This window comes from Amia ocellicauda, chromosome 18, assembly GCF_036373705.1.
Source record: "Amia ocellicauda isolate fAmiCal2 chromosome 18, fAmiCal2.hap1, whole genome shotgun sequence".
NCBI lineage: Eukaryota > Metazoa > Chordata > Actinopteri > Amiiformes > Amiidae > Amia > Amia ocellicauda.
In genome coordinates, this window is record NC_089867.1 from 26,329,873 (window position 1) to 26,355,480 (window position 25,608).

Consider the following 25,608-nt stretch of genomic DNA (forward strand, 5'->3'; position numbering starts at 1 on the left):
TCTTTAAATCAAGACAACCGTAGTTTCATATATAAATCCACACAAAACCCTTTATTTTTCTCCTTAACATTGCCAGCAATTTGGTAAACCACACACAAGTCCAGCCAACCCGAGCAGCACAGCCGAGACTTGAACTGGCAACCTCCGGGCTGAGGGCTAGTGCTGGGCCCTGGGAGAGCTCTGTTAAATAATGGGACTTTGAAGAGAAGTAAATCTTACACACACACACATATATAGCATTAGTTTCCCTCTATAACTTCTCTTCTGTGTCATTCTTGCAAAGTATATTTAATATCTTCCCATCTTTTAAGTGGTCTTCTTCTAGGTCTTTTCATCTCGTCAGATAAATATAAAGAATAAAATGGAACAAATATGAAAAAGGTATAGACATTCTAAAGAACCGCTTTTCGGGTATTTGGTTAAGAAACAAACCGTTCAAATCCAGCACAATCCACACAGAAGATTTAATACCAGTGAAGGGTTGGACCCCTGGACAAATATTATTAAAACCTTTATGAAAACAAGGAAAGGCCAGGCCAATTCCAACAAGCAGCGGCTGTGCTCGAAGGTGACGCACTGATGATGGTGCAAAGGTTACGACTGCGCTGGCTTTTTTGTCATTCACCCACAATGCCTTGTTGTTTGTAAACATTCTGACAATTCTGAGAGTGACAGCTCTTTGACAACGTTATTGTACAAGCATTACACAATCTATTTTGGTGGTGCCTAATTTCAGATGAGTGGAAATGGCGTTTCCTTTTTCGGAACATAATTAAAAAAAAAAGGTGTCATGCAGCCAGTAAATCAAAAACACTGCAGAACTGGCTGATGTGCCAAGAGATGCAATGTCACATCAGAAAACACAAAAGAAGGTAATCAATGTGCTACACTCACACAGTAAAATATCTCCTAGAGGGTAGAGAAGCAAATACCACAGTAAACTGGCTCACGCAGGACACACAGAATTAAAATGTGCCTGAACAAAACAAAACACTTAATGCTAGTGGTCAGAATGGAAAATCCGCCAGAAAGCAGCCCGGTATTATCTGGGTCAACAACAACAACAACAGCAAGGCAAAGAGGCTCAGCACAACAATGGAAAATATGCATACTTTTTTAATAAGTTTTGAGGTTTTTTTAATGCATTTAATTATGTATTTGTTCTGCCAGTCGACTGGTAACACGCAGGACCAAAATAAATTAGATTACAATACAACATCACCAGCACTCTCTTGCCACACCACAGCCTCCGACCAGCCAGACATCGACCACCAGTAAACCCAGTGCTTACAATCACAACACACTCCACAATCGCTGTGGCACGATACAAGCAAGAAATAGCAAAACAGTTGCAAGAAAATACTCCATAACTGTCATAAAAGATTTTTACTCCCATGTCTTATCGGGACATGTTATTGGGCGCCATGCACAAGCAGCAAAACAGTCATTCACGCAGGATTATGTGACACTCTGTGATTAACACAAACCATAACTTTATGCAAGATTTGTTGGTAGCTGGGTGTTCTGTAACATCATTACCGAAAGCCTGTTCCATTAAATCTGATTTCAACTAAACTTGTTCGCCACACAGAACATGCTCAGCTCTCACAAAGACAAGTGATTAGTCCCATAGTTTGCTACAAACAAGGAGCTCAGAGTCTAATTGAGGCAACCTGATAGCTGTGACATACATTGAGAAAAAACAGCTTAGAGCAAAAAAAAAAAAAAAAATTGCATACAAGCGTGTGTGCGCATGTGCGTTCTGGGGGTCTTTCATATGATTGTTCTGCCATGTAGTCAAGAAAACACATGCAAATGATGTTGGCGTGCTTCAGGCATGCTCTTTATAGACTGTGTGCAAGTGACTTCAGCCAGACACGATGTTGTGGGTCATTCGTTCATTCACACATCACATCAGCGTTAGGAGATAAAGGCCTCTAAATCAGCTGAAGTAAACTGCCAGGCACAATATTACTTCCTTCCTATTTAAATTAAATTAATTAAAAAGAAGAAGAAACCTGCCACATGCTCAAATGAAAACTACTGGAGAATGTTGTTGCACATCAGAATAATTTAACATGATTGCAAGGAATGCCATATGCACATGGCCAAGCAGCTGTGGTGAAAATATAGGAGGAAGGAAAAGGAAGAATAATAAAATAAAATCAGTGCAGAAAATATATATAAATGCATGCAATGTAAGTTAAGGGTCAAGCCTTGCAAGTTTTAACAAACTCCAGTAACAGCAGTGTTGTCTACAGTGATTCTGGGTTTGTAATGGTCAAGTGCTGTTGTCAAGAAGAGGCCTTATGGGTATGAAGTCTCAACACTTTAATGCACATCTTGCAATCTTGTATACAGTGAAATGCATTAAATGATGTTACTGTTACTACCCCCACCTCAGTATTAGGCATGCCTGCCTCATTAGATTACAAAAAAACGAGTTGCTTCTGAAATCAGGTGGTCTGTTGATATGCACACTGTCATGACCTGCTTTATGTGGACTGTCACCACGCTTTTAAAGGCATGTTTTGGTGTCCCTGCCCTGGCCGACTCCACCACAAAACGGCAGGTATGAACAGACAGTGGCAATGCCAGCGCTGCTGCACTTTCATGGCAATAGTGTTGCACAGATGAACTACCCGGCTCTCTCCAATCGCCAGCGTTAATACATTGGTTTATAATAAGACCCAACCCTTCTCTGAAGTCCACTTTTATCGTCAAAACATTTGCAATGAATTGATGCATTAAAGTGCCCGTGGAAATGCACTGCATTGTAATAATACTACTCTACTGTAAAGTCTGTTATCAAAACCAATACAATGTCCGCATATCGTGCCAACCAATATTTCAGTTATGCAAATTCAATCTTAAGAAAAAAAAACTGAAAAAGAGCCATTATTATTATTGTAAATAACACATTTTGCAGGAAAAAATGCCGGCGCTGGCTGAAGCCACAGAAATGCATTGTGCAAAATGAAATAGGCGATTCTCTCGCCACTAGAGCAAAGTGCGCGACTGTAATGCGTTTTATCTGCTGTTTTGAAGGAGCGCAATAATCAGATCCGAAACATTGTAGCAGAATATTCGTTTCATGACTCAAATTGAACATTTCGCTACAAAGTTGCACACTTTGCAACTATAGGAAAAGTTGTCTAACTTTTCTTTTTAATTTACCAGGTTCCGGGCGATTGTTTCCAATAAAACCCGTTTCAAACGTGTCGAGTGATGTTCCCGGTCACAAAGCGGCGCATTTCGAGGGGAAACCCGGTGAAACCCGGTGAAACCCGGTGAAACCCCGCCGGCCGCCCCGGCCGCTGCCTCTCCCACATTCTCAGACAGTTTTATTAAAAATTTCAGACAAAAGAAAAACAAAAATGGCAGCCTGTCTTATTTTTATAAGGACAGGACGCCATATTCTGCAGATCCCAAATTTACTAAAGCAATTCGCCTTTAAAAAACGAAAGTAAGCGGGCGGAATTGAAATTTGCGGCCAGTTTATTTGCATTAAGTGCATGAATGATTGTTTACGAAGAATTGCAGGTTTGAATAGCCCGGCTCAAAAAAAAAAAAAAAAAAAAAAAAAAAAAAAAAAAAAAACGAGACACTTCCTACAACAATCATGCCTTGCAGAATCGCCTGCATTTGCGAGGGCGCTTGGGTTTTGCAAGTCAAATCTGCCCTCCAAAGGGCCGCAGCAGACGCGCTCTTCCGCGCATTTTGCAAACCGCACACATCCAAATGTTTTGCAAATGCACACGGAGGATGTCTTTCCCAAACATGCGCTGGCTTTTGTATTTTTTGTAATTTGCAACTTTTTTGCCAGTCAAATGGACGAAAGAACTCCTGTGAAAACGCGATAAACTCACCAGAACCCATGAAAGTTGCCAAGCAGAAAGAGAAAGAGAGATCACATACAGACCTGGGTCCCTGCGCGCAGATTTTGGCTCTTGTATATATATATTAAAAAAGGTTGAGATGTTCTGTCTGCTGCCTTCAGCCGGAGTTCAGCGCTTCCGGGTCGCCTGCTGTTCACTTCTGGGTGCTGCAGCGCAGGAGCCCGTCCAGCCGCAATGGAGGCGCCCGGCGTCAGCGCTGCCGCACAGCAGACACGGAGTCAGAGGCGCATCCACGGGCCGGCGCGCTGTCCGCGGGAAGCGTGCACTCAGTGTGTCATTAGTGTGTCATTAGTGTGTCACCGCCGGAACACACACACGGCACGCATGTTCACACACAAAAGGGGGTTGTAGGGAATGTGTGATCTGTTCTCCAGGCCAGTGCAAATACACAGCCAATCCAAACATGCATTTCATAAATGTCACTTTTCCTTGTCATCACACTTGGCAAAGACAATCCTTCATATTAAAATAAAGCAACAGTGTGACAGGAAGGATGTCATTGTACAGTGAAATCACACACGCAGGCTGTGGGCAATACTGTGCTTTCAGTCCTGTGGGCCTGGCTTTTTGTTTCCATGTTACTCCACACATTTAACATGATAGCAATACCTCCATTTGTGCATAGCATTATATATGTATATATATATATATATATATATATATATATATATATATATATATATATATATATATATATATATATATACCGTAAAACGTGCAATACTCGCCGGGTTCATTTGCACATCATCGTCACAAAACACACCTGACACTGTTTCATCAGTTAAGAGCAGGGAAATCGTTGCAGTTTCTAAGGATGCAACCTTCCACAACATATTTACGTAAACTTTTATTTTTAGTTTTTGCATGTTTGTTTTCAGGAAATATATATACCGTATATTAATTAATGATTCTACAGCAATGAATAAAGGTAATGTACATTATTATTATTATTATTATTAGTAGTATTATTATTATTATTTCTTGGCAGACGCCCTTATCCAGGGTGACTTACAACATAAGTGCAAGCAAAGTGCAAAAATACAGAGAAGTACAAGGCATCAATCATTACAAATTCAATTTAGCTAAAACAGCAATTCAGAATAATACATTTTACAAATTCCAGTTTACAATTTACACAAGTACAGTAAGTGAGATCCTACATCCTGGACGGTGAAAGCTAAGTGCTGTCAAGATGTAGGGTCACAGACAAGGGCTACGGGAAAGAGAGCAAGGAGGAGAACATCAAGAATGCGAGGAGCATAATAAGCTGAAGTGCATATTAAGAAAAACAAAATCTTACTGTATGATGTGGTGCCAGAACATTCCCTCATTTCAGTCTGCAAAAGGTGATCTGGGAAGTTGACGTTTCCTTCTTTCATAATCTAGTTTGCATCTTCAAGCAACTACACTTGCTCAATGTCGAGGCTCAGAAAGAAACCATTGACTTGTGCAATATGTTGAAATATTTCACTAGGAAATACAATTGAACATCAGGCGCAGCTGATAAGCTCGGACACATCTGTTGCGGTTCTGCATCACAGTACAGGGGAGGTTTTAGTATCTTCCGCCGATTAAAATATAATTGAACTTATTTAATCTTTTGATGGCCACTGTTTGTTTCTGTAGTTTGATGCATTGCTCCTGGCCTATACCAGGGCTGGAAGACTCTGGTCCGGGACAGCCAGACTGCAGTAGGTTTAATAAGTCACTTATCAACTTGTAAAGACAGAAAATGTCATTTTGACAAGTGAAGCAGGTCACTGAGTCGAGTACCTGTAGATCATTTTCAATAAACACCCAAGAAAACTGCAGATCTGTAAAACTGTAAATCATAAATGGAAAAATAAAGAGCATGTGCAAAAGGAAAATTCAGTAGAAAGACTTTGAATTAATTTTGGATAAAACCCCCAGAATTATTTCCCAACTGAACATGAAAGGCTAAAAGATATGCATCAGTTGTTACCATGCTGAAAGAAGTGTTTATTCTTATAGCCAAGTTTATACAGAATAACATCCAGCTATGAAAGAAGGCAGAATTAACCAACTGATGATAATGACATTTAATAGTAAAATGTAATGCACAGGACATTTTCTTTCATGAAACTGACACTGTGCTGCTTGTGAACAACCTTGCATTATGATGTTATCTTCATAATATACATGTTACATCACCAATGTCATGATTCCAGTTTTTTAAATGAATTGTGCTGCTAATTAGTGCCATTTTTTTAATTTACTCGTTTAACAAATATGTTACTACCAGTAAACGGAATTATTCAAATTTACACATTCTAAGAAACAATATTGCATAATAGGCATTAGTAATAAAGGGCTGTATGACTAAATAAATGTTTGTAGCTGCTGCAGCTAAATCAACAAGCCAATGTGCATTAAAGGAAAGACTAATTGAGATGATTAATGAAATGTGGAGAATTAAACTGTAAGTGGTATAATTAAGCTGACTACATGGCCACCTTGTGGTGGGAGGAGAGAAATGCAGTCTAAGAAAGCCATAATTATCTGGTACCACAAAAACACAATCAAAGAGGAGGGGCCAAGCAGCACTTCAGAACATCTGGAGCGATTCAACACAGAACTGAGATGGGCAGTTTATTGTATAAGTCCGTAACTGAAATACCCAGGTAGGTAGTTATTGAGTGCAGTTTGGAAGTAAGGAGCATTAGTGGGCAGCTGTGTTAATAGGGAAGAGGTAATTCTATATTGTGTTTATAACCCTGCAACATTATTATTATTATTTTTATTTCTTGGCAGACGCCCTTATCCAGGGCGACTTACAACATAAATGCAAAAATACAGAGAAGTAAAAGGCATCAATCATTACAAGTTCAACTTAGCTAAAACATAACAATTCAAAATACAAATTTACACAAGTACAGTAAGAGACTTCCTACATCCTGGACGGTGAAAGCTAAGTGCTGTCAAGATGTAGGGTTACAGACGAGGGCTATGGGAAAGGGAGCAAGGAGGAAAACAATCAAGAACGCGAGGAGCATAATAAAGCTAAAGTGCTATCTAGCAGGGATGGAGGACTAAAATTACAAGTGCTGTCGGAAGAGATGCGTCTTGAGTAAGCGCCGGAATGAGGTCAAGGACTCTGCAGTTTTGACTTCGGTGGGCAGGTCGTTCCACCACTTAGGGTTCAGGGATGAGAAGGAGCGGCTCTGGAGGAGGGAGAGTGGAGAGGAGGCAGAGTTAGTCTTCTGGCACTGGAGGAGCGCAGTGGTCTGGAGGGGATGTATGGAGAGACAAGGGTCTGAAGGTAACTTGGTGCAGTGTGGTCGAGACAGCGGTAGGTGAGGGTCAAAGTCTTGAACTGAATGCGTGCCGCTATCGGGAGCCAGTGGAGGGAGCGGAGCAGTGGAGTAGCGTGTGCAAATCGGGACAGAGAGACACCAGATGAGCCGCAGAGTTCTGGATGAGCTGGAGCGGCGGGTAGTGGATGCAGGCAGGCCGGCCAGGAGGGAGTTGCAGTAGTCCAGGCGGGAGAGGACCAGTGACTGGACGAGTAGCTGAGTCGAGTAGTCTGTGAGGAAGGGACGGATCCGGCGTATGTTGCTCAGGAAGAATCTACAGGTGCGTGTCAGTGTGGTGATGTGCTGGGAGTAGGAGAGCACAGGATCGAGGGTGACTCCTAGATTTTTAGCGGAAGAAGAAGGAGAGAGTGTGGTGAATTCCAAGGAGATCGAGATGGGGAGGTCAGCAGAAGGTGAGGAAGAGTGGGGGAAAAAGAGGAGATCTGATTTGGAGAGGTTGAGCTTGAGGTGGTGCGAGTTCATCCAGGTGGAAATGGCAGACAAGCAGGAAGAGATGCGTGAGGGGATGAGAGGGTCAGAAGAGGGAAAAGACAGGAAGATCTGGACATCATCAGCATAGAAGTGGTAGGAGAAGCCATGGGAAGCGATGAGGGGGCCCAGGGAGCGAGTGTAGAGAGAGAACAGGAGCGGGCCCAGGACGGAGCCTTGGGGAACACCTGTGAGGAGAGGTTGAGGGGTGGATGAGGAGCCTTGCCATGTCACTTGGTAGGACCGGTCGCTGAGGTAGGAGGAGAACCAGGTGAGAGCAGTCCCAGAGATCCCAAGGTCAGCGAGGCAGGAGAGGAGGATGGAGTGATCGACGGTGTCAAACATCTAACTTGCTCTAAAATACCCAATGCATCAGGGCGACAGGATATGTGATATGATATGCATCAGAATAGATCTGAATAGAGGTGTTCCTCATCTCTCTGGCTCAGCGAATTATACCTTGAATCTCGAAAAAGGATCAATGTCAAACCTGGGCAGAATAATAAATCCCCACTCAAATTGATCGAGAGCTCTGCCCCGTGTGAAAGCACCACCTCAGGCAAGAGGCAGAGCGGGGCACGTAGACCACATAACATACAACAGTCTCCTCACATTCAAATATGCACGTCTAGCCTGGATCTGGTTAGTGTAAATTAGAGAGGATACTACTGATTCAAGACCACCTTAGCAAAATAACTAAAAGTCTGAATTTGGCACAGATGAAGAATGGGGATACGAGCCTCATTTCAACTGTAATAAGGTGCAACATGAGGTGATAAAACAGGGACAATTCGACAGGCAATTCGACCGGATGCATCTTCTCTGACTCAGAATCCATTGTTTCTTGTAGCATCAGATATCTGTGAAGTGAACAGAGGGCCTGGAGCAGAAGTTCGGTACTGAAATCAGCCTGATCCCCCCAGAAGACCCAGACAGCACACTGTGTTCATATAGTATGGTGATGGAAAGTATAGAAAGAAAAAGATACTAAAGTAAAAGTCTTAAAACATTAAAATAGTTTAGTAACACAACCAATAAATATTACAAAACCAAAATGGTGGTACCTGTACAAAACTAAATTTGTAATGCTTTACTTTTTCATTACAAAATATTCTTTAATAACACACAAATATTAAAAAGTAGAAACAAAAACATGTGGTAACTCACTAATTAACACACTACCTAAATAACACTTAACAGATGACTGTACTAATCTAACAAATTGCATAAATAACAAATAAAATGACAGAACTATATATTATATGTAAATCTTATGTATAAAATGATGTAATAAAATGTCTATGTTCGTTGCTCTCCTGAGCTGCCCTTCTCTTAAAGGACCGACGGGAATAAAAAATGAAACGCAGATGCATTTACTTTATTTTATTTGTTGTCTATCATTGAGAACATAATGGGGTAATTTAATAAGCCTTTAATCCTTAAGCAGACCTGTTCAGTAGTGTGACGGGAGACCCTCACATGGGTTACATGGACATTGAATGCTCCTTGTAATTATATTGAAAATGAAATGTAAATAGGTCCAGCAAAGATCCAGGGTCAGGACATGCAAAGAGAAACAACTATTAGTAATTGCATACATATGTTTGTGTATGTCTGTTTGAATGAATGACAATGCAATTAACATTTATGTTTAATGGGATCCTATGCATCATTTCATTCATTGTTGCTAACTTATTATTAGTACTATTTCGCCATTCATATCAAAACAGTTTGTTAATTGCTGCCGTAAGTATGATTGACACTAAGTTTAAGTTAACAAGGTAATTGTGACTTAATTTGATTTAATCACCTGTGAACAGCTTAAAAGAAGAGAAAAGTGAGCAAGTCGGGAGTGGCCATAAGAAGGCTGAGCTAGTTGGACACGCTTCACCTTCAGAAGCACATCCTTAATCTCTGTTTGTTTGTGTATGTAATTGAAACTCATGTCAACTGGAGCCAGAGAGCTATTCCTTGCTACATTGTGAACTGCCTTGTGTTTTGGGGATCTTCAAAGACCTTGATTACGGTCAAGCTTCACTGTGAGCGGTTTACTTTTGCCTTGAAGAACTTTGTCACTATAAATAAACTGCACTTCTTATTACTTCACTGCAACTCTGAGTCTCCTGGCAATTTTTATGCCCAGGCAACGGCCAACCTGGGACAAATAGGTTTCAATAAAGGATGACATGCTTATGTAATTCTAATATAATTTACAAGGAGGGGGTTGTATTTATTGCTGCCCCTCCTCTCTATTCTACTTCAGTTTACGTTCCGAAAGGGCCGAATCAACACCAGGGAACAAATTAAGGTTAAAATCAGTTTATTGCAAATTAACCTAAAACAATGTGAATCTATACAAGAGAAAGTGGGGGCCTCCCCTTTTCACTGTTGGACAAATATTAGAAATAAAAAGACACTTAAAGATTATAAACACATTAAAACAAACACTCAATAATCAATTTAAATAGTGAACAGAGCAACACACTTCGCTGTTGCTCCCTCAACCCACAGTCAGATTGAGTGCATGATCCTCCTCTTTGGGTCAAATGGCCTCCTCGTGTTTGTAAACTATGTTCTTTGTAGCTCATGGTCTTTATTTGTTCTGTCTGATAAACAGCTCCTTGAAGACACAAATTTCTAGTTTTGAATCAGCGGTTCCAAAGAGAAATGCACCCAATGCCCAATCACAGTGAACTGCTCCCCATTCTCACACACACAGTTCCAAGCAATCGCATCTAATCGCATCATGCAAAAGGTTTAATTACAATTCTTTTGTCACTAATCTGCCTCTTTAAAGTCTGTAAACTGTAGTAACTGCACTGCAATGTAATGCTTGGTAACAACAAATGTCAGGGTCCCACCAGGTTCACTGGCAACTGAAGGGAATTCAATTCAATTCACTTATCAGTAACTATAGCCTCTTATTTGACAAAGGTTAAATGAAGAAGGGTGGAGTAAGCTGAAAAGAAACATGCTTTTTCCTTTGGACGCTAAATTGTTCCGTTGATCAAATCTTTGCTACTATTTCTTTAAAGCCACTTGTCAAGACTTGGAATCACAGCCCTGCAGAAAGACTCCACCGGGTAGCAACGCAACTGAAATGTTTTTGAATGTTTTTGAAATGTGTTTCACTTTTATGTTTGAATTAGGCAAGAATGTGCAAGGCCAGCATTACTATTCAGAAGCTGTAGTAACATACACTCACCTAAAGGATTATTAGGAACACCATACTAATACTGTGTTTGACCCCCTTTCGCCTTCAGAACTGTCTTAATTCTTCGTGGCATTGATTCAACAAGGTGCTGAAAGCATTCTTTAGAAATGTTGGCCCATATTGATAGGAGAGCATCTTGCAGTTGATGGAGATTTGTGGGATGCACATCCAGGGCACGAAGCTCCCGTTCCACCACATCCCAAAGATGCTCTATTGGGTTGAGATCTGGTGACTGTGGGGGCCAGTTTAGTACAGTGAACTCATTGTCATGTTCAAGAAACCAATTTGAAATGATTCGACCTTTGTGACATGGTGCATTATCCTGCTGGAAGTAGCCATCAGAGGATGGGTACATGGTGGTCATAAAGGGATGGACATGGTCAGAAACAATGCTCAGGTAGGCCGTGGCATTTAAACGATGCCCAATTGGCACTAAGGGGCCTAAAACATCCCCCACACCATTACACCACCACCACCAGCCTGCACAGTGGTAACAAGGCATGATGGATCCATGTTCTCATTCTGTTTACGCCAAATTCTGACTCTACCATCTGAATGTCTCAACAGAAATCGAGACTCATCAGACCAGGTAACATTTTTCCAGTCTTCAACTGTCCAATTTTGGTGAGCTTGTGCAAATTGTAGCCTCTTTTTCCTATTTGTAGTGGAGATGAGTGGTACCCGGTGGGGTCTTCTGCTGTTGTAGCCCATCCGCCTTAAGGTTGTACGTGTTGTGGCTTCACAAATGCTTTGCTGCATACCTCGGTTGTAACGAGTGGTTATTTCAGTCAAAGTTGCTCTTCTATCAGCTTGAATCAGTCGGCCCATTCTCCTCTGACCTCTAGCATCAACAAGGCATTTTCGCCCACAGGACTGCCGCATACTGGATGTTTTTCCCTTTTCACACCATTCTTTGTAAACCCTAGAAATAGTTGTGCGTGAAAATCCCAGTAACTGAGCAGATTGTGAAATACTCAGACCGGCCCGTCTGGCACCAACAACCATGCCACGCTCAAAATTGCTTAAATCACCTTTCTTTCCCATTCAGACATTCAGTTTGGAGTTCAGGAGATTGTCTTGACCAGGACCACACCCCTAAATGCATTGAAGCAACTGCCATGTGATTGGTTGGTTAGATAATTGCATTAATGAGAAATTGAACAGGTGTTCCTAATAATCCTTTAGGTGAGTATATAACCATCTGTTTTAATAGGAAGTAACGAACAAAGTTACAAGATAAACATGTTTCAAACTGTGTTATTGTCCTAGCCCAGGTCACAAGGGGCAACCTCCAGTTACTGTCTACGTAATGCATACATAAAACATACGCTCCGCGAAAACACTCTGCGTTTCAGGTTAAAACTGACAACGTCTATGGTGACGTCTATCCTTCCTTCCTTCAGGGATTTTACCCTGACCCGGAGGCGACCCTATGCATCTCAATAGATACATCCGAGAATTGGGAGCATTTATGTATCGAATGGGGCAGTACCTGCAGCACTGACCTTTTCTTTGTACCCACAGGTGGTTACAACCAGAAGTGCAGCCACTGAGTGCCGATCTTCACACGGTACTAGTGTATCTGGGTTTATTTACAGCTACAGCTAGGCAAGGCATCAAATATAAATTTACCAATAGGGCATTGAAAACAACTTGGTCTCCTAAATTAACCCTTGAAAAAAGAAGGTGAAATTCTTGATTACACTAATAATCAGATTCAGATTCACAGAGGCGGCAACGTAGTACTGACTGTCAATGATTCACATGCAGTATGATCGGTTAAGTCTTCAGGTGAACTACAGCTCAATGAAACCATTCAATTAAAAGTATCCAGTGAGGCAAAAAATCGCCAAATACCCTGATGTGTTTGCTAAGCATATTAACAAGGATTGTGGTAATGAAGAAATCAATGGTCCTTATCACAAATTTCAATTTGCAACTGTTGCAATTCTTTGTCACAGCATGGAGTCATCATACGTTATACAACTACAATAAATTCTCCCGTGTGGCCAGATGAATCCTGGAGACAGACTGTGGACTATAGATGCCTCAACGCTGTGACACCCACTTGTGCACCGATTGTAAGAGACACTGCCGCTCCACTGTGCCGTGTCCCAACTGGCAGTAAGAGGTGGAATGGGGTGGACAGTTACTGCAAGAGAAACAAGACTTGATATTATCGGACTTTTGGAATAATATTTACGCTAATAAGGGATGTGCTTCTGTTTTGCAAGTAATTGAGAAACAAGTCTGTCAATGTCTGTTTTATAAGGTGTTTTCATTAAGATCAAGGATAAGTTAAAACATTTTATACAAAAATAGCTCTTGGTCAATCACATCACAGAGAAGAAACCTGACATCCTGCCTAGATTGAGGAGAGTTAAGATACAGGAAAAGAGAAGGTGTTGTCATAACCACTGAAAGTTGTGTTCCTTCTGCTGTATGCAAAAGAAGTGCCTGAAGATTTCTACAGTGCTGAAATTTGGACTGTGAACCACACTAAAGCTGTAGAACTGCTATAACAAATGTTAGTGCAAGCCACTGTACTGCTAAAGCCCACAGACACTTTAGTTTTTAGTTTCATCACAACGAAAAGTCGCATCGTTGCTACCACAGATGTTGCTTCTGCAGGGTATGACCCGTTTCTCGTTACTCAGCAGAAGTTTATTAAAGCATATTTCATGAACATAATGAAATCACATTCACTGTGTCATAGATAAGTGGTTATTGCACACCTGTGATTTTACCTGTCTTCCCTCAGAAAAAAAACCAGTTAGAGTTAAACTGTCATGCAGATTGGTTGGAGATCAAACATGGAAAAAATGTCTCTGTGCCCTCAGCAGTACACTGTGTTGGAAGCTGCCAAACCTGTTGATCTAGTCTTTAAGCAAACACTCACACAAGCCGACAAACACACAGCCACTATGCCACACCCCACACATGGAAATAAGTTGAGTGAGTGAGTGGAGAGTTGAGTGGTGATCACACAAAAGAGAGAGTGAGATAAAGTGAGAAGTGGCTGAGGTTCTGAAGAAGCTACTGCAAAGGAAGGTAAGCAAAATCTCTGCCGTTTCTTTTCAGCTACTCTCATTCTCAGTATGCCTATAGGCTACTTCAGTCTCTCTCTCCCATTCCAGTTCACTAGCTGGAATTACAGATTAATACTTAAGGCGAAACCGTTTAAGTATTTACAGAGCAGATAGACTGTATGCTGCTCCAATACCTTGGTACAGCAAATGAAACCATGCCTTTTTTTTTGTCTTTAACAAGTTCTCTTTGGCAAAAGCAAAAGCAGGATATGTGCGTTAAAACGCAAACAGCTGAAATTCAATACACAATTCAAATATCTGAACAGCAGTGAGTCTCTTAAATAAACGTGCATTCTGGAGAAAAAAAAAAAAAGGTTTATATATAAGATTTCAGAAAATTAAATCGTAAGAGGATCCTTTTCTTTTCTATTCTATTATTTCAATGTTAATTTTAAATAATGGACATGACGTTAAGAGCACGTCTGTGTTTTTCTTCTGCAAAGAGGGCCAACTTCTTTCTGCGAGTTGGAATCGATAACTCTTAATTGGTTTATGAGGGAGGCATGATAATATGGGATGTAATAAAACCATGGGATTGGGGTGCTCCGGCTCAGCTGTGCAGACCCTCGCGCTGCAGGTGAGGTGCGCGGGAACCATGCAAGTGTTTCAGGACCTTTTCCAAACACGCACAAGACAAATGTCAATCTGAACCAACGAGGCCTATTAAAATCAGATATACATTATGTTCAAAAGTTTTTCTCCGTCCAAAATTAGAATTTGGTGCTGTCCTGTCCTGTCATTAACTCTTACAGTATTTTCATTGAAAGCATACCCGTATTTGATATAAAACGTGTTAAACCCATTTAATCAAACAGGTCACATACCCAACATGTTCAATAACACTGATGGTCCGGGACTGTGAGTTGCTCATTCAGACCTAAGAGAAAGTGACTTGTCGTGTCTGTATCAGAGCAGCGCTGTGAAAGCTCCTCCCAGTACTGAGAGCCGAGCTGAGCCGAGCCGAGCCGAGCCGAGCCGAGCCGAGCCGAGCCGTCGGGAAGGATGAGCATATTCACTAGGTTTGGGGTTTTGATTCAAAATGGGTAGAGCCATGGCATCAACATGATACAATGCGTCAATGATGAAGATGCTGCCACCGTTTCTCACGTGTTTAAATATCTTTTCTGTTAGAACTTTCAAAACTTTAGATATATTTCAAAACTTCATACGACGGTGAGAGAGATTTAGTTTTATCTTCCGGAACTACAGGGATGCAAAAAAGTGGCCAGAGACTGGGGGTGTTTCACAGCTGCGCTGCTGTCCAAGCTGACGCCAGGTGCAGGACACACACACACACACACACACACACACACACACACACACACACACACACACACACACACACACACACACACACACACACACCCCCTCGGGCGAGTCATGTGCTCAGACAGCACGGCAGCATGGAAATATGTATACATATACAAACAAACAAGACTCGAGTCTTAATCCCATTTCATAAAATTGAATTTGTTTTAGCCTAGCCAGTGTTTAACACACATTGAAGAGAGATCAGATCAATAGGAATAGTTTCATGAACATGATTGGACTTGAACACCTTAGTGGTGTTTCAAATAAAGGGCCTGAATAATCACACACAAATCTGGGTCGGTTTGTTTTTTTCTGCATCACATACTATAACAAACCTAATACAAATGTCTAGATAAAAATACATATAAATCATCTCCACACCAGATCTGTATAAGACCAAAACATGAAAACAAGTTAAACCTGTTCCTCAACGTCAACACGAGCTCGGCAGTGGAGCCCGTTTTATGCTGGTTTTCATTTAGACTACACCTGCAAATGAAGCTTGGGTAAATACAGCCATCTCCAGGAAAACACCACCAACCATATGCAGCTAGGGGTGGTAACTGATTACAGTTTAAACGTTAACAAATTGAGAAATGTTTTCTTAAGTGTTTAGGTCTTAAAAGGGAAGAAAAGTATCAAGTGTTGAAATGTATGGCTAAGAAGGATTTATTCCAGTGTTTGGACATTATTACTATTGATTGCTGTTGTTGCACCCTTTCTTTCACACTGATTCTGTGAGATTTGTATTGGATGTGTCGATGAAAAACAAACCGCATGAGAGGGTGGTGTTCTCTGTCACATGGATATTCACTTCCCAGCATCTCGCACGCTTTTACTCACAATTTGCCATGTCAACTCAGGGAGCAGGGAATAAGCACAGCGCTGTCCGAGAGGGACAAAAAGACAAAAAGGGACACCAAAATGTGAAATGAAGAGCTTAATTACAGTGTAGCAGAGGGACGAGGATGAATCTTAGGAAACTAAAGCAGCCGTTACACAATGCCTGTTACTTTGACTGGGCAGGATCTGACATGGAGAATGCGGGGCTCAGACAACCCACCATGCAGGGATGTGCTGGTAGTGACCTGTCAATCATTGCTTCCCACAACAGCAATGGTCTCTGGGGTTTCCTCGACTATTAGGCTGGGAGGTCTTAAAGCCACATGTCCCCCCTCCACATTGGGCAAAACCTGCAGCTGATGCAGTTTTCAAAGTCAAATTAAGTGAAAAAAGGACTATCCAAAGAGGGGGAAAAACTTCTAGGCTAAAAGGGGCAAACCCATCTTATAACCAAGGAAATGGGAACAAGATATGAGGGCAAAAATTGGCACTTTAATAATTAGTTTAAAACTAACATGTTCATAAAATAAAAAAAATGTACAAGCTTTGGTTACACACTTTATATTATGAAGATATTATAAAGCAATTAGGAATAATAGAGCAGAAAGGTTGCTTTCGGTTGCAAAAGTCTCAAAAATAATCCCACCCTTCTGCTTTTTTCATGTACAAACGAGCACGAAGGGTCGAATGGCCTCCTCTCATTTGTAAACTTTATGTAGCAAAATAGGCAACAGACCAAATCCAGCCTGAAACACGCCTGCTTGAAAGAAATGCCTTGTCAAAACAAATTCCCCAAATAACAGGACACTGTGTGCAGACATGCAAAATAGCAATGTTCCTCATTTCAGAGATTATTCTCAGCACCATCTGTGAACACTGTATATAGTATATTATATGTATACTGTATACAACCTGATATTTTCCTTTTGATTTAATTTGAATTGAAAAAAATATTAATTTACACACACATACGTCTCATGCCATGGAGGTATGAAATCAAAACATTGAGTAAAGTTTTACTTCATACACTATATTAAGTGGTTTGGGCTGTGTTTCCATGTCTGTCTGTGTTGTACAGTACTGGGAATTGGGTTTGGCTGGTTTCTGATGCAATGGTAGGTACTACAAATTGACATTGAAATCATTTTAATTCCCTGATTAGACATTTTCACATTTGCAGATAATACTAAAATAGGTGGCTCAGCAGATACAATCTCGGCAGCACAGGCTATTCAAAGGGACTTAGATAACATTCAGTTGTGGGCCGAGACCAGGCAGATGAAATTCAATGTGGACAAGTGCAAGGTAATACATGCAGGAAACAAAAATGTCCACTATAATTACACTATGGGAGGAACAGAACTAGATGAAGTAACGCATGAGAAAGACCTAGGAGTCTATGTGGACTCCTCACTTTCTCCATCCAAACAATGTGAGGAAGCAATAAAAAAGGCAAACACAATGCTGCGGTATATTGTCAAAAGTGTAGAATTGAGAACAAGGGCAGTGATGTTCAGACTGTACAATGCACTAGTTAGAGCTCATCTGGATACTGTGGACAGTTCTGGGCTCCACACTTCAAGAAAGATATGTTGGGCCATTTCATTGGAGAACCCCCTGAGCACTACAGTAAAAAAAGTATAACAGCTGCTGCAAATGCCTAATTTAGTAACTATTATCTATAACTTACACAGAAGTAGTTTTACTTGGAGAATAATTTATGCTGCACTAACAACAACAAAAGTAAGCTATGACTTAAGTAAACAATTGCATACATATCAAACTACACACTAAGTAAACATTCTTTAAAAATGCAGCTTCAATTTCTGTAGTTTAATATTGACCATAATTCAGTCATGAAATTGTGTATTTTAAGAGCTCTTTTTATTAAAACATTTTTTTTCTTATAAAATCAGGATGGTAGGCTGCCAACTACAGCATTTTTTACATCATGTTTTATGTTCCTCTACTTTTATTAAAGTTGCTTTGAGATTTGCACCATTTGCATTTTGTGCTGTGGTTTGAGATTAAGCTTACTTACTGAAAAGGCGCACAGAGGAATCAAGGACAGTGATAGTGCCAGCCTTGCTGTAGTCAGTCTAGGACAGTTTAACACAGTCCTGTCTCTATGCCTGTCTGTCTGTCCGGGCCTGTGCACTGCGAGCATGAGATTTCAGTTTAACCCGTATGATATGTGGCAATAATACGGGTTTAATGAAGCGCCTAGATTAGGTACCGTTAGGCGTCTTCGTGTCCTGTCACCAACCCAGCAGGCTTTCCTGCGCAAACCCAGCCTTAAAGTCGGATTTGATCTCTAGATCGGGAGTTATTATTGCGGATCAATGCACATGAACTCTCTCTTCTTTCGCAGATGTGCGGACTATTGGGGGTTGCGGCGAGTCTGGCAGTGTGCAAGATCATGTTCAATCTCTTCACGTTGCCCAATATCAGCACCCCCTTCAACCCTGTGGCCTGCTGCTGCAAATGCCTGCTGATGTTCACAGACCTCGTCCAGGCAGGTAAAATGACCAGATTAGTCTGTTTTATCACTTACTGCCGTCACGGGATTGGATATCAGTCCATCAATTCCCTGGTGGGGCAAATCTAGGAGCTGCCAAAGCCTCACAAACACCCCCGTAGCTACAGAAGCAGCCCGTGCAATACGTCACCAGTGGGTGTTTGGTGGGAAACTATGAGCCGCTGCACAGTGACGTCTCTCGCTTGTCACTCAGCTCCCAATCTGGGCCATATTCCTAAAACTGGAATGGCATCTTAAGTTTATCACCCTCTTCTATGGGCTCAAATTAGCGCCATAAGTATCGCATTCAAAAAAAAGATTGTAAACAAAAATGGTTTGAGTGACGGTTCTTCTGACCCAATCAGTGCGCAGGTGGGCTGGTCTGGATGGTGTCGACCGTCTCGGTTTCGGCAGCAGCGCCGGTTCAGCGACTCATTAAACCCCTGTCTGCGCAGACCTGCAGCCGAGAGCTGCGCAATCACTGTTCACGCCATCGAGCCCAACACACAGCACTCACCGGCTCCGTGCACAGTGACATGTTAATATCATGTTCATATTAATGTCACCTGCAGCGCAAGAGGCAAATGGAGGGGCATCGTATTCATTATAGCAGGTGATGTCCCAGTTTATGTGTAGGTAAGAAACACACACACATACATACACACTATATGCACAGTCACCTACAACATTACTGGCGCCATTGATAAAGATGCGAATAAAGGCTGTATGAAATAAACACATGTAATATGCAGAAAGCGATTGTCCACAACTTTTATTAAAAGCACGCTTTGTTTATAATGAAATTGCGAGGCCGTGTAGCTGCACCGCTCAGTCTATGGGTCCAATCAGCGCTGAAGACAGACCAGTCCTCTGCTCACTGATTGGGTCAGGAAGAGCCGTCACTCAAACCTGCTGGACCAATGGAGACCCAGGAGCCACGCCCCCTTTTAAACCCCGCCCTCACGACAAAACAGACAAAATTCGTAACGAAAATAAATAAATCGAAAGCAAAGAAACCGGCGGCGAAACAAAGATCGCAGCATCGCCAGCAAAGACAGGGCCTGCAGCGAGGATTGCGCTCGTTTTTTTTTTGCTTTCGATACATTGTTTTTGTTTACAATTCTATACATTTTGCATTCGATTTTTAAATTTTTGATCAACATTTTTTTTTTTTTTTTTTTTTTTTGAAGGCGATACTTATGGCGCTAATTTGAGCCCATCCCCTTCCCTCACTTTTACGGTCACCACCTGCTGGACTTCACACACCTCAGTACACCCAGGACATGATCCCTCCCTCACTCGGACCTGTATAGGTCTCACTCGGACATGCTGGATCACTCCCTACGCCTCTCTCTTGGACGCCCTTCACACAACCTTGTCACATTGTCTGCATGAACCTCCACCCACTGGCATGTCCCTCTAGTTTCGGCCAGGACAGTGTCTGTTTATTGCGATTTCCAATCCACCGGTTTGTGCATCTTAACCGCCTGTCTGTCTGTCTGTCTGTCTGTCTGTCTGTCTGTCTCAGTGTTCCTAGCGTTGCTCCTCCTGGCTGAGCCCGGGATGCTTAATTTAGCATTGCCCAGTGATGTCATCGCCCTGCGCTTCCTGTTGTTCCAGAGCCACGCCTATGGGGTGGTGCTGCTGCTGGCCACACCCCTGATCGCCATAGAGGTGGCTTGCAGGCTGATCCAGCCCCTCCCACTCTATGACAAGCCACACCCAGAAGACACAAAAGTGGGATGTACAGAGTGCAGTGGAGAAATACGTAGCAGGATCATCATGGAGATATTAATGCTATTCCCGGGTTTCCTGTCCTGCCTAATGGTGTGGACCGTGGCTGTGGACATTGCGGACCAGCAGTGGAGGCTGGAGGAGGACCAGCTTTTGATCTGCCTAGACCTGGAGGGTTCACTGTTGCTCTGCCTCCCCAGTCTGCTCACGGTGATCCTGCAACCCCTGGCTGACTCATCCCTGCTGCGACTGGCTCTCGTTTTGTACCTCGTGTTCGCAGCGAGCGTCTACATGATCAGGGCGCGACTCGCAGGCCAGGGGGCAGCACCGACGGACCCCCAGAGCGACAGGGAGAGAGGAGACACAGGCGGGTGCATGCAGGCCTTCGCACACCACATCCACCACACAATGGCGCCGCAGCCAGGACACCCCACGGGAGCCATCGCTAACTCGCTAACCCCCCACACGGCACAGTCCGCTGCAATCGAGAGGGCCACTAAAAAAATGCTCACACTTCTCCTAATGCACCCCAGTCCCAACACGACAAAACGGCACTACCAATGCCATTGCTGCTCTACCAAATGCCATTTCGAAAATGACTTTGAGACCGTCATGCAACAGAAGCCCTCGACACACACAGACACACCCCACATGAGCACTGTGTATTTAGCCACACCAGACTTGGATGGGCCACAAGCCAACACCCCTGCCCCCAGAGGGAGAGTTTCCCTGCCAGCCGGGGTGCTCAAGGGGCTGCTGTGTGGTATCACTTTATACCTGTTCCCCCCTGGCCTGGCTGTCCACACCTCCCTGATCTGGGGTGTCGAGACTTTGACCACCTGGGGTCTGAGACACATACTGAAAACCCCGAAAGAGCCGAGGGGTCGAGCTTAGAAAGGAGGAAAGCATGTAACAAAGGCAGAGGGAGGACTGGGAAAGGTGAGGAAGGTGGGGACAGATATTTGACAAAAATAGCCCAATTCAAATAAAACTACACTGATGACCTGCATATCATCAGAGTGTATATACATCTGTGTATATACAGCTTTATTATAAAGAAAACCTACAAACAAGGACCTGGCTGTTGCTGTTATGTTCTCCTCCCAATGTTAATGAAAACAAAGCTCTCTGTGTTTTGTAATTGGGACTGCAATTTCGTCAGGCTGGAAAAGATCACAATAGATGCGAACGTGCGACAATCCTTAAATTATTCTGTTACACAGACCGAAATCTACCAGCGTCTTGGGTGTTGTGTTTTTCCTACAACTCTATACTACCCTGGGCTATTTTGTTCAATAATTCCTACAAGTGGCAGCAAATAATGTACAAGGAGAACTGTCAAGAAAAAAAAAAGCCCAGGAGAAAGGCACATTTGCATCAAGAGGCTGTTATTAAATTACACTGGGGACATGGAACATTAATCAGAAGTCGGAGAAAATAAAGTCATGCATGTTCAACAGAAAGCAGTTTAAGTTCTGCTTTAATACTGGTCACACTAACATATTAGTGTCCATCTGTGCCTCATTTAGTCTGACAGACAGACCAAGGTTGAAAACAGCAGGCAGACTTACACATAAGAGCAATAAGTCTATACATTTTGGAAACAAATTGAGAAAATCTGGTCAGATCACAATATTTGAGTGAGAAAAATAAATAAAGGGTACATATAACACCCACAGGACCGAGTCCTCAAAGAGTTCTTCAAAACCGCTGGATACTTCAAGTTGGGTGTCCTGTCTGGCATTATTCTTTACATTGTTTTCATGAGTGGATTTGAGACCGGGGTGACAGCTGAAAGGGGGAGTTGAGGGAGGCTGTGCCTTGAGACATGGAGGCATTTTCAATAAAGAAATGAGTCTGGTAGAAGAGAATATTAATATTATTTTTATCCTAATTTGTTTAAGTTTACCCATGTCAGTATGCAATGGTATAACTGCAGGGGCGGAGCTACAGACAGGAAAGGTATAAAAGATCATCAGAGCTCATTCTAGGAGAGAGTGGGGGATATATACAAATCTATTTGCATAAAGATCTTGAGCTTGTATTATTTAGTGAAGAAAATGTTTTCCCTTTGTTATCTTTTGTTTGTTTATTTTGTGGAATAAAATAGTTTTTTTTTGGCAATACAATCTACTTGTTTTGTTACTTCTAGATCAACCACCCAGAAATCCCTACAGGTGTAAAATCAAGTTTAATTCTAAGTTTGAAGTTATGCCTATTTCTGTTTTACAGAGGGATTGACCAACTTAAAGCAGGAAAGGGACGTGTATGTTCAAACGTAAGGATGAGCAATTAAACCCCTAAGTAAAGGGCCTGAGGTGCACTAGATACCAGAGCCCATTCAGCCCTACCCCAGCATGGTTCTCCTGCCCTGATTACTCTTCCCTCACACAGCACTGCAGCATGTCTCCCTGCCTTCTGATGGGGTTTGAAAGGTTTCTAAGAGTGGTTGAAGCTCTTCCCACTGGATGGACCGCTGAGTTGTGTGAATTCACTGGTGTGATTTTAAAAGGACCATAGATCTGAATCTCTTCCCACAGTGGGGTCAGGCAGCATGGTTCTTCTCCAGGGAGGATTTACTGCTGGACTTTAACTGCTTCAGTGGCTGTTCATGCTCCTCCCAAACTTGCGGGCGGCCCTGAGCACCTCAGATGGACCGTGCAGTGTTGGCACCAACCTGCAGTGTTGAAGGGGTGGGGGTAATTTACAGAAACCCTTCCCAGCGTTCAAACTTCCAGATGACACCGCAGCGTTAGTCACGGATACTCATAGTGCCTAAAGGATGTGGGGAAGGGGCTTAGCTACTGTATTCAGAGCAGACCTGTTTGGTCAGTAAAGCAACAGACACCGACTCATACTTCTGCTATAACCACCTACAGGCCCTGCATCCATATCAGGCTTCAGTGAATTTATGTCCAATTAGCAATCAATGATTTTAACACACGTGTTGACAGTAAACAGGCCTTTTCTCTGCTTGATCAGCCTGCTTCTCCAGCTCAATTCCACTCACAAAAGCACAACCCTGTTCAATCTTTGTTGCGGCAGCAAGACTTGCAGAACACAATTTGATCAAGACTCATTCATGAACGTCCCCCTTCTCCCTTGACTAGTAATGATTTTATATATATATTTTTTTAAACCTTACAAAATCAGATAAATACTGAATCATCTAAATCTGCAAACTTTTTTTTATAACCATTGGGTTACAGCATTCAAATTAGACAATCCATAAACATGGGATTCAAAATGCACCAAAAACAGTAGGCTTCATCCCCCTGGGCTTCTTTAACAGCAACTTCTGTGGCCTGTGAACCCGCAGTGTTATATTGAGGAATTGTGGCAGACTGTCAATACAGTTCCGGTGACCATAGCAGAAAGCTGAGCCAATTACTTATTAACTGCCAAATTGAGACAATTAATTATGTAAGTAGAAAAAGTAAATTTATGAAAGTAAACAAGTAAATAACACATGCAGGCAGGCTGGCTGGCATTTGTACACATGGCTGTACTGAGAAACTGGATGCATAAACCTAGAAATTAAAGTTGTCAAGCAGCGCTGTGTAGTATTTATTGGGAGCCCGAGGGAGAGGATGTCATTCCAGAAGCAGACACCAGATGTCACTCTGAGCAAATGAGACGAGGGCAGGAGATTTCCGATTGCTGGTCCTCAAAGTGTAACTGATGTGTGTAACTTCCTGGCACAGTGGTAGATCTAGGGAATGACTTTGACCCAGACCAGCCAATCACCACCCATACGTTCACACACCCGCCCCAAATAAGACCACCAGCTGCATCACAGCAGCCACAGAACAACTTCTTTCATGTGCTGTATTGCATGTGTAGCTATTTCAGTTTTCAGGTACAGAAATCCATGACTGTCTACACCTTCCTAGGAAACTTATAATGAAACAATAGCTTCTACATTTCTGCTTTACTTCCAGGGGACCCCAGTCTGCACTGTGCACAGAATGTAGATTGAATGTTAATGGGTAGCCAATTATATTAACAGCAATACAAATATTGCATATGTATCAAATTTTAAATTAGGCTATAATGTATGATTGTGCAAATAAACACGTTAATGAATCTTATTGTAATTAAGTTTAAATGCATCTATTCCAGGTTTGCTGCAGTACAATCATTAAACACGGTAACAAATAAGTTGTTGCGCACCATGTGGAAAAGCCCCAAAACCAGACTGAACGTGGAAATGAAGGTAGAGGGTTGGATATCAATGAAAATGTCAGGAATGATTACGGAGAGCAATCATTGCACACGATCCAATTTCAACTGAATATGCATCATTATGTGCGTCATTATAATTAATACATGTTTACTTCCTACATACCAAGTCTACACTGAGGGCATTTCATGGAAACAAGGAGAATATGGAAAAATCAATGGGAATTTAACGGTCACAGTTCTGCTCCTAGGCATAATGCCAGAAGAGAGAAAACAGAACCCTACATGGCAGTCAAAGCAGGCCAGAGACAGAAATAGAGCTTCTTCCTGATTAATACTTGAGGCTCGAGTCCCTTCTCTCACAGCCCTGCACTCAGCTCAGTTTTTCAATTTACATTCCGATTGATTGATGGGGTATCTAGAACGCTGGCCAGTCATCGATCATTTGGACGCAGGGCACTGCATGTAGGTCTTCCTGGCTCCCACAGGCCCGTCTGTGACCCGATACCGAAGCTTCCATATTCAGGGTCTCCAGCCGACTAATCTCTTGAAGATGGACCCAGACTGCACTAAAAATATTTGATAACAGATTTCTGTCAAGTTTTCAATGGCTTCCAAATTTTATCACCCAAAATCTTTTTTTTTTTTTTTTTTGTCTGACGTTACCTGGTCGCACCCACACAGACCTTTTCAAGGCTTTGCTCGTTGTCTCCTCACTTTCACTTCAACTCAGACGACTGTCTCTTTCCTGGCTTCAATGGTTACGGGGGTGGGGAGGGTGAGTGTCCAGTATCTTAGCTCCTAGAAGGCAAAAAAAACCTGTCCAGTATTCAAGGCCCTAGGTGTTACTTGTAGCATGGAACCCTTTTAAAGACTTATTAAAATATCCTCCTAATCCTCCAAACCTTGAATTTCAGTTCTGGTCCTTATGCCAAGCAGCAGGCAGATCTGATCTAACGAGAAGGTCTTCTAGCTGGGTGAGCGTCCCTCTGCTCGGTGCAAGAGGAATCTGATC

General features: G+C 42.3%; 2 protein-coding genes across 7 annotated transcripts in view; one reads left to right on the forward strand and one right to left on the reverse strand.

Moving 5' to 3' along the window:
* The window catches only part of LOC136714158 (zinc finger protein 362), a 40,330-nt gene extending 36,232 nt beyond the window's left edge, over positions 1-4,098 (reverse strand). For 2 of the 6 annotated variants that reach the window (XM_066691483.1, XM_066691480.1), the window contains exon 1: positions 3,870-4,097. The gene's annotated coding sequence lies outside the window, so the exon portion shown is untranslated. Of the gene's footprint in view, positions 1-3,177; positions 3,511-3,869 lie in introns of those variants that run through there. The other 4 variants (XM_066691478.1, XM_066691481.1, XM_066691479.1 and 1 more) reach the window with 4 other exon arrangements.
* A 9,777-nt stretch (positions 4,099-13,875) lies between these two features.
* Positions 13,876-22,629, forward strand: LOC136713818 (uncharacterized). The gene is made up of 3 exons (XM_066691037.1): positions 13,876-13,967; positions 18,531-18,678; positions 20,206-22,629. The coding sequence occupies exons 2-3, from the start codon at positions 18,531-18,533 to the stop codon at positions 21,303-21,305; spliced, it is 1,248 nt and encodes a 415-aa protein (XP_066547134.1). The 5' UTR covers positions 13,876-13,967; the 3' UTR covers positions 21,306-22,629.
* The last annotated feature ends 2,979 nt before the right edge of the window (positions 22,630-25,608 follow it).

Excerpts from the sequence above, each read along its gene's own strand:
- LOC136713818 (XM_066691037.1), top strand. The coding sequence starts at position 18,531 with ATGTGCGGACTATTGGGGGTTGCGGCGAGTCTGGCAGTGTGCAAGATC. Across the intron at positions 18,679-20,205 it reads CACAGACCTCGTCCAGGCAG|TGTTCCTAGCGTTGCTCCTC; the intron begins GTAAAATGACCA and ends TGTCTGTCTCAG.